At 35.6% G+C, this 9,822-nt stretch overlaps 1 protein-coding gene across 1 annotated transcript; it reads left to right on the top strand.

Moving 5' to 3' along the window:
- Positions 1-509: 509 nt before the first annotated feature.
- kitlgb (kit ligand b) lies at positions 510-9,008 on the top strand. The gene is made up of 8 exons (XM_051108164.1): positions 510-1,345; positions 1,588-1,695; positions 1,979-2,035; positions 3,840-3,998; positions 4,081-4,252; positions 6,469-6,569; positions 6,799-6,947; positions 7,039-9,008. The coding sequence occupies exons 1-8, from the start codon at positions 1,322-1,324 to the stop codon at positions 7,079-7,081; spliced, it is 813 nt and encodes a 270-aa protein (XP_050964121.1). The 5' UTR covers positions 510-1,321; the 3' UTR covers positions 7,082-9,008.
- The last annotated feature ends 814 nt before the right edge of the window (positions 9,009-9,822 follow it).

The raw sequence follows: 9,822 nt of genomic DNA, 5'->3' as shown, positions 1-9,822 counted from the left end.
ATATTTTGTGCTTTAATGGTAATTTGTATTAATACTGGTAATTATTCAGTATTAATGATGAACTACATGTACTTTTGTGCAGTTATTTTGTGGATCACCATGTAATTACACACCGTTATTACCTTGTTAAACAGCAAACATCTTAGCTGGTCCTAAAGTTGCCAGGTTTTTAGGCTGAGAGATAAGCAAACTAGTTTGTGTTTTATCAGGGTGCTAAAGTAATTAAGTCAAGTCTAGACCACAAAACCAGTCATAATGATCAGTTTTTTTTAAATTAAGACTTGTGCATCATCTAAAAGCTGAATAAATGTGTTTTTTTAGTGATGTATGGTTTGTTAGGATAGTACAACTATTTGAAAACCTGCAATCTGAGGGTGCAAAAAAATCAAAATATTGAGAAAATCACCTTGTCAAAGTTCTTAGCAATGCATATTACTAATCAAAAATTAACTTTTATTATACTGATATTAATTTCCAAACATCCTAATGATTTTTGGCGTAAAATTTGATCATTCTGACCCATACAATGTATTTTTGGCAATAGCTACAAATATACCCATACAACTTAAGACTGGTTTTGTGGTGCAGGGTCACATATTATGTGTAAACCATCCAAAAATCTCAAGAGACGTCTTATCTGAACTAGCCTGGTCAGGGGTTTTGGGTACTTTTCAGCTTCTCGGTTGCTTTTAGAGCACTTTGGGTACTTTACAGCTGGTCAGTCTGTTCTGTTGTCTGGTTTCTGGTCGTTTGGTCACTTTCTGGCTCATCAGGTTGATTTGGGGCACTTTTCATCTGATTTTGGCCATTTCTTAGCAGATTTAAGGTACTTATCGTATCATTTGGAATGGTTGGTTTTAGACTTTGAAGTACTAGTGTGCCAGCTGAAATCAGCCAGGACCACCAAACTGTTTGAGGCTGGTTTAACCTTTAATTTTCTTTTTTTTTCGTACGAAACTCGCATGTGTCACTTGTGATTGAAGTCTGGATGAGTCAGCCAAGTTCCCTTGAATAGTTTTCTCTATTTTACACATTATCAGTGAGTCAAAGCGCCCTACCTCTTAAACACAGAGGACAAGTCCATCCGCCCCCATTCAATTCAGAGAAGCGCTGCAGGGCGAAATTGCGCACAGGCGTCGCGTACTGAGCACGCCATGCTCTCCATCGGGACCAGAGGAGAAAGACACGCCAAAACCACTGATTCCGAGCCCGTCCTGTGATTATCTCCAGTCAGATGTACAGGTGGAAACATGCCTGCATTCCGTTGTCAGGGAAAGCGAAGAAAGTAAGGAGTCACGGCTGAATTGTTTTTAATATTCCCATGTTCCACATGAGGGAGGTTAAGGTGAGTACACGCACTTTTGGAGACGCGCACGCACACCCACAGCGTAACCAAATGCGCCGTAGCTCAACTTACTTTCTAACAAATTATGCAATCGTTGATTACTTTTCATCACTTATATGGGTAGTTTAACCAAACGATTAGGAAGTATCTTGTGATCATGTTTAGACTGGATAGGTTTTGGGCATCTATTAGTTATTTACTATCTCTATCACTGTAACTACATTGAGACTTTCTCGTTGTAGATTGGAGAAAGCATTTGTGTATTAGTGTTGCTTTTTTCTGGGCTTGTGACCTGCTCAGGTGTTTTCGGAAGCCCTTTAACAGATGATGTTGCCACGCTGGATACACTGGTAAGGAGTTTTATCATCGTTGTTGTCTTGCCATGTTCTTACTTTGTGCAACCCTGCTAGAGGAAAAGTTCAAAAACAGCTTGAGGTGGTTTATTGGTCTCTCAAGCTGATCTGAAAGCTGTTTTAGAGAGAATTTGAGCGTGTTTTTCATCTAGTCAGGCTGGAAGATCAACAAACCATCTAGTTTTAGCTGTTTTTCCCAGCAGAGGAATCCATAACATTTGCAATTTTTTGCTAGCCACGATGTAAAACCAACCAATTTTTGTGTTTTTCAAACCAACAGAGTGAAAACATTCCCAGTGACTACAGAATACCTATCCGCTTTATCACCAAGGATGTGGTAAGCGTGATAAATGCTAATATTTGATGACACGGTTGACTGAGTTTGCTCTATTGTTCATTTGGATACATTTACAGTAGTCTAAAACTCATATTTGCACATTTTGAGCCACATTTAATGTATGAATTTTATTTGTGTTAGATAAAATATCAAACCATGCTAAAGCTTATCTCAGAACTACACTCTTGAAAATAAAAGCTCCGAAGGGGTGCTTTTGTGGTGATGTCTTAGAAGAACCATTTTTGGTTCATTAAAGAACCTTTCAGTGAACAGTTCTTAAAAGAACCATTTAAAAGAACATTTTAAAACTTAAAGAATCCTTTCTGCATTTGAAAGGTTCCATGAATGTTCAAGATTCCTTTTTGGAACAGTCAATACCAAAAAAAAAAAAAGGACCTTTATTTTTAAGAGTGTAACTTGACTTTTCTGTTTTTTGGGGGTTTTTTTGCGATGACTTTTAACTAACTGATGTCAAAGTGAATTTTAGTGAATGCATAAAGTTAGTTCTCCTAGCAGGTGTGGTTCACATACATTTGTAAACTGTGTTAAAAGCTTTACATATTTCAGAATATTTTGTCAGAGCTGGGTAGTAACTATTTACATGTAATCTGGATTACGTAATCAGATTCCAAAAATTAAGTACTTAATTAAATTACATTTTAAAATACTTGTAATCAGACTACAATTTTGGATTACATGGATTACATTATATGGATTACGTTTGCACGTTATTTACACAATAGCAATAAATTATTAATCTTAATATTATCTTTTAATTTTCTTCTTTCTAAAACATCCTACAACCTTTCTAAAACATCCTATATACACTCAGAAAGTCTTCAAGTTTTGTGGATATTTACACAGAGATCAGTCATTAAATCATTTCAGGTCTAACAATTGTTTCAACATTGCATCAACTACTGATGAACATTCATTTTTATTTGAATTATCACTCTGTAGGTTGTTTAACCATGTATTTCTATGTCTTTAGAAAGCTTTAAGATGTACAAATGCACAAAAAAAGTTTTCTCATCTCATTCTCTTTCACCTAATATTTTCACTTGAAGTATTTTTGAGATTATAAAATAAATATTTTAATAATTAAGTACCACATTTGCGTGTTCATTGGTTCTCTGACGTTGGCTATTGATCACATGACATGAGGTAAACAAATAAAATATTTAATTTTTTTAGTAAGTGTTTCATTTTGATTGATTTTAAAATTAGTTATTTTAATTGGCCATTTTTTTGTTATTTAATTAATTATTAGCTTTTAAAAATCTTGGCAGTTCCTTCACAAACCCAGGTCTGGTCAACTTTGTCCGTATATAATGTTTAATGCACTTCATGTTGTTAATAATAACAAATGGAATATATTTTCTTACTCTTTGTATTTTTATATTAATCTGGTACTAGATTGTCCTATTTAAATCAATGTGATAAACGAGTTAGGTCAAAAGTAGTCTGATTATATTACCTAAAATGTGTATTAAACGGATTACATTACTGACTACAATTTTTGTCATGTAATTTGGAAACAGTAACAGACTGCAATGTGTAAGTAATCTACCCAGCTTCGTATTTTATTAAATGTTTTTGCATTAATATGCATGTTTGTTTCAAACAAATTCCACTCGGCTTTAATATCATGCAATTGCATGATTGCATTTTTAAGTGCATCTTAAGTGTCCAAGTACATTTAAGTGCCATTATGAGATAAAACATTATGTATTACAGAGCTGTTGTGGTTTGTGACAGTTCCAGAAGTGACGCCTATAAGCATTTTTCTTTTGTAATATCTAAGGGTGGAGCTTGCTGGCTGTATGTGAACCTGTATCACGTCGAAAGCAGTTTAAAAACACTGGCCCTCAAGTTTGGCAACCTGTCAACCAATAAAGCGAACATCACTATTTTTATAACAATGCTGGAGGGTTTTCGTTTCACTCTGGACAATGACGAGCTGGTAATTTCCTTGCGTTTACACTCGCATTCTTCGAAACGTTGTCGTGGCTGTCGGTTCACTCTCGTTTGTTTGTCTTCCCTAGGAGGTGACAATGCAAACATTCGAGTGCCACTACAGACGGGGAAAGTGGCCAACTAGACGTTACTTCAACCATGTTAAAGAGGTTCTTACAGCGGCTGGATCCGCAATGGGCAAGTTTCAAGACTGCACGCCTCCTCCTTGCCAGACTCCCCCAGCGCCTCCTTTCACACCAGGTGAATGTGCAAGATATGCTTTGTCTAATGAATATGATGCATGAGCAGACATAGATGGGATCTTTTTTGGAAGGAAAAATTAGAATTCTGCAGAACGGATGTAAAGATGATAACACAAAGAACGGATATGTAAAACCAATTCTCCAGAAAACTGCTTTTTCAAAGTTCCAAGGAGGCCGATTCCATCTTGGCTGCATGTGAATTTAAAACTTGAGCACATGCATGCAAAATTTGAGCACATGTGTGCAAAACATACACCGGGTAAATCAGAAGATATGTTTTTTGTAAAAGAGGAGTGTTAGCACTAACCAAGCATGCAATACAATTCTAGAGAATTGTGAGACCGTCCAGCATGGACCGTCAGCATGGACCGTCCAGCATGGATTGTCCTGGTGTGGCTTAAACTTGACAGGCCTTCACAAAGCCCAGACTTGAACCTCTTACTGTGCTAATTTTTTTTTTAATTCAAGATTTTTGCCGTGTTTTCTTGGTTTTTTATGTCTTGTATATTTGTAGCAGTAGCCAATACATTATATGGGTCAATCTTATCGATTTTTCTTTTATGCCAAAAATCATTAGAATATTAAGTAAAGATCATGTCCTATTGTAAATATATCGAAATGTAATTTTTGATTAGTAATATGCATTGCTAAGAACTTAATTTGGACAACTTTAAAGGTGATTTTCTCAATATTTAGATTTTTTTGCACCCTCAGATTGCAGGTTTTTAAATATTTGGATTTTGGCCAAATATTCGACCTATCCTAACCAACCATACATCAGTGGAAAGCTATTCAGCTTTCAGATGAATAAATCTTAATTTAAAAAAAAATTACTCTTATGACTAGTTTTGTGGTCCACAATCTCACACACAAACACACACTCACTCACATTTTAATATAATATGAATTTTATCCTGTCTCAACATTTAATAGAATATGTGACAACTGTCCTTGTTGTGAGAACCTGAGCTCCTAAAATAATAACATTATTATAACTACACTATTGCTATACAGTATTATGAATTATTTATGCTTCATTTATTCACTGTGCGTGTTTACTTAATGCATTGTGCTTTAAATACGGAAAGAACCTATTTGCTTACTGAATTCTGATTAGCATTTGTGTCAAGTTGTAATTTTTCATTTATGTTGTGTCTAAAATATATTAACCTCTCTCTCACACACACACACACACACACACACACATATATATATATATATATATACAGTAGTCAACATTTGAAGTGATTCAAAAAAGTTCATCAGAGTTGCCCTAAGACAAGAACTGGCATTGTTTTGATATTAGGACAACTTTGATGAAAGGTTTTGATCTATCAAATGCTGACTACTGTATATATATATGTATGTATATATAGGATGTGCTCTAGTAACATTATTAAAAGCACTTAATTTTGCCAGTTTTTATTCAATTTCAGCTAGCACCGCTTAAGTAGATAAACCTCTCAAAATGATAATAATATAATAAATGGTTTCCTAAATTCGGGTTTGTGAGGAAACTGCAGGTGGTTTGTGAACTGATTAAAAGCTAATAATTAAATTAATATCTAAAATCTAAAATTAAAACAAAAATAAAAATCCAAATAATAAACACCTACTAAAAATATTAAAATATTTTATTTGTTTAACTGACATCAGAGAACCATTAAATTATTTAAATTTTAAATGTCAAATAATATTTCCGATATTTTTGTCAAAGGAGTTCAAAATGCTTTGGAATGCATGATATAATATAAACTATGATTGGCTTGTTTGAAAAAAATCCAGAAATTAGTCCATTGTTAATATCTTGCAGTATTATCTTTTTTCATATAATATTCTCATGGCCAACAGTAAAATCACAATTTAAAAAGCTATTATCGCCATTATAGCTTAACTTAATTATCGTCATTACAACAATTTTTTGCCTTCGTTCTAGCAACGACAGTTGCTCTTCATTAACGGCATTGAGGAGGCTAACACTGACTTTCTGATGCTGTTCTGTCTAAATGAAACCGAATCCCCACAGCCATTTCCCAAAATCTAGTGGAAAGCCTTCCAAGAAAAATAAAGAGATTAAACAACTCATTAATGCCAGTGCTTTTGAAATGAAATGCTCAACGAACACATATGGGTGTGGTATTCAAAGTGTCTTGATGCTATAGTATACTGCAAACTTAAGTGCTAAAAAAGCAATGTGCTTTTATGTTCTGCCAGGCAAAAGTAGACAGCAGAACGGTATGAACGGAGCAATTCACGGCCTCTTGGCGCTGCTCATCATCCCCAGCATGACGCTTTTGGTCCTCAGTGTCAGGATGGTAAGTTACCCTTATATACTCTTACATAGTAAATGTACTATGTTTACCAGCAGCTGCTTGCGTCACAATTTTGAGGAAGCCCTGAAGGCGTTCAATGAAATTTTTGGCATTTTTGCACTGACAGCGCTCTGCTTTGAGAACATTTTGCACGTCTCAATGCAGTGAGGTCAATTATGATAGAAAGTACTTGTCATCCATCAAAGTTATCTTAATCTATACCTATCCGCAGGTATTCAGAAGAAGCCGATGTTGTGCGCAAAGAATGCATGAAGTCAACCTGAATGAGCCCTATGACGAGGCTGAAGAAAGCAGAACCGGGCCCCACAGCGGAGCTGCGCAAGGGGACCTTGATCCCAGCTCCAGCAGCCAACAGGACAGGTAAGCAGTCTGTTAGTCTTTGTCTGTTAACCAGTTAGTAAACAAGACCTAACAAAGCCTATTTTTCCATCAACATGTGGTATCCTTACAGGGCGTGGCTGGATTCTTTAGGGTGTGCAGACACGGAGGTTTAAATTAAAAATGCATGAGGAAACTCATTGGAAATGCAGTATTTTGTGGTGGAAATCTCCAGGTTTATGAAGCGGACAATGAAGGGAATATTTTGCCTGTTCCAGAAGGGATGCATGAGATGTTTCTAGACTTACTCATCAAGCCGTACCTGCTCACCACAAAAACATTACGCTGAAGAGGCAAATCGCAACTTGTGTTGAGCATAACCAATCAATGAGTCTGTTATTCTGGGATGCCATCCTTAAAACCATGGGAGATCCTTAATGATTTCATCCGGCAGGAAGTGTGGCTCTTTGATGAGCACATAGGCTGGTCTGCTGCGATGCCCGCGGCGGCTTGTTGGCTTTGAGGAACGCCGCTGGTCCTGCAGGCCTCCGCGAGGAGGACAAATGGCTTTTTTGTGCCAGTGCCCCCATTGCATGAGGACGGTGGTTTATTTTGCACCAGAAAACATCTTTGGAACAGAGCACGGGCTTGTCTGGAAACACGTTTGATTTAGAGCGTGGACAACAGTGCCAAGATTTTTGCCGTTTACTACTCATTTATTAGCCAATACTAAACCTGACGGGAGCAAGAACCGGTTCTTCTAAAGAGGCGTTTCTAGATGCAACACGTCCAAAATCTCACAATCTCACACTTTGGCTGAACATCTCTGTCCATCTTGAGAGGGTCTCCAATCCGGGTCATTGGTCCGACTGCGTTTTTTATTAATTAGTTTGGCCTTGCACACTCCAGCGGCACAACAAGAGCTGATTGTTTTCATGACAACATGGGGAAACCCAGAGAGCATGAGAATAGAGCTCACATGATAAAGATGTAACAACAACATGACTCATGTCCCATAATTCAATCTCACTTGCTATAGCATCTCTCGCTTCTTCTATTCCGGTGTCTGTTTTCTTTCCTCGCTGTAACTAAATAACATTGTCAGGAGATTAAGACTAATTGAGTAGATTAGAATCGATCTTTCAGTGTTCAGATTAGATAGATTTGTCAATGTTTATGCTGCTGCTTTCCGCACAACAAAAGGCCCAAGAAGTGTTTGAGCGCTTAAGCTGCACTTAATGTATGATTTTCAGTGCATTATATAATGAAATATCACACCAAGTTATCTTATTTTGAAGACATGAAGCACAAACACACTTTTCAGGCAAAACTTTTCACAAAAAAAAGTATAAAATAGATATGTTGTAGATAATTTAAAAAAATGGGTTTGTATGAAAGACCATTTCTGCCACTGAATAGAAAAAACAAAGGTTATTGTGACTTTTTCTCTCAATTCTGACTCAAAATTGCATGATACAAACTTGCAATTATGAGTTTTTTTCTCAAAATTGCGTCATATAAACTCATAATTGCGAGTTATGAAGTCAGAATTCATGATATAAACTCACAATTCTGATTTTTTCTTAGAATTGCTTGATATAAACTCGCAATTGCAATTTATGAAAATAACTCAATTCAGTCTTAACTCACAAATGCGAGTTTATATCTCACAATTCTGACTTAACTGGCAATTGTGTTAAAAAGTCAGAGTTGTGAGATATAAACTCACAAAATATAAATATAAAGTCACAGCAGAATTACTACTTTATTTCTCCAAATTGCAAGTTTGTATTGCAATTCTGACTTTATAACTTACAATTTAGAGTTTATTTCTCACAATTCTGAGGAAAAAAGTCAAAATATAAAATTTTTTATCATGCAATTCTGAGGACAAAATGTCAGAATTTTGAGTTTATATAAAGTTGCAACAGAATTGCAACTTTATTTTTCCGAATTGCAAGTTTGTTTTGCAATTCTGAAGAAAAAAAAGTCAAATTCCAAGTTTTTATCACCCAATTCTGAGAAAAAAGCCAGAATTTTGAGTTTATATGAAGTTGCAACAGAAATGCAACTTTATTTTACTGCGTGTTCACTTTGCAAATTGGGCTTTACAACTCACAATTGCAAAAAGTCAAAATATAAAAATTTTTTATATCTCAAAACAATTCTGTTTATATAAAGGCAACAAAAGTCAGAAATTCAAGACTTTTAAATCACAATTGCAAGTTTTATCATGCAAAAAGTCAAAATATAAAAATTTTTATCATGCAATTCTGAGGACAAAATGTCAGAATTTTGAGTTTATATAAAGTTGCAACAGAAATGCAATTTTATTTTTCTGAATTGCAAGTTTGTTTTGCAATTCTGACTTTACAACTCACAATTGCGAGTTTATATCAAGCAATTCCGAGGAAAAAAGTCAGAAATTCAAGTTTTTATCATGCAATTCATAGAAAAAATGTCAGAATTTTAAGTTTATATAAAGTCGCAACAGAAATGCAACTTTATTTCTCTAAATTGCAATTTCTGTTTTGCAATTCTGACTTTTTTACTCACAGTTGTGAGTTTACATCTCACAATTTTGTGAAAAAAAAAAAGATGTAAACTCGCAATTGTGAGAAGTCATCAGAATTGTGAGAGAAAAGTTTGCAATTACCATTGTAACAAGTGGGGCGGGGCCGAGAGCCGTGGGAATGAGCGACACCTGCGCCACTGAGGTCTTGAGTCCCACGGAGGAACTTCTCCTTTTATCCTTGAGCTCCTCCATGGGACTAATGCGCAGGTCGACACCTGCGCCACTGACCGGTCATTTTTTATTTCTTATTCAGTGGTGTAAATGGGCTTCCATAGTTTATATTAAAAGTGATGAACTAGACCTGTGTGAAATTACTTAATACCAGTTGGAATTAGTGCAAAA

The sequence above is a fragment of the Labeo rohita genome, chromosome 4 (assembly GCF_022985175.1).
Source record: "Labeo rohita strain BAU-BD-2019 chromosome 4, IGBB_LRoh.1.0, whole genome shotgun sequence".
In the NCBI taxonomy this organism is placed as follows: Eukaryota; Metazoa; Chordata; class Actinopteri; order Cypriniformes; family Cyprinidae; genus Labeo; species Labeo rohita.
Note: the sequence above shows the minus strand (reverse complement) of the source record. Positions and strands in the feature narration are given on the sequence as shown.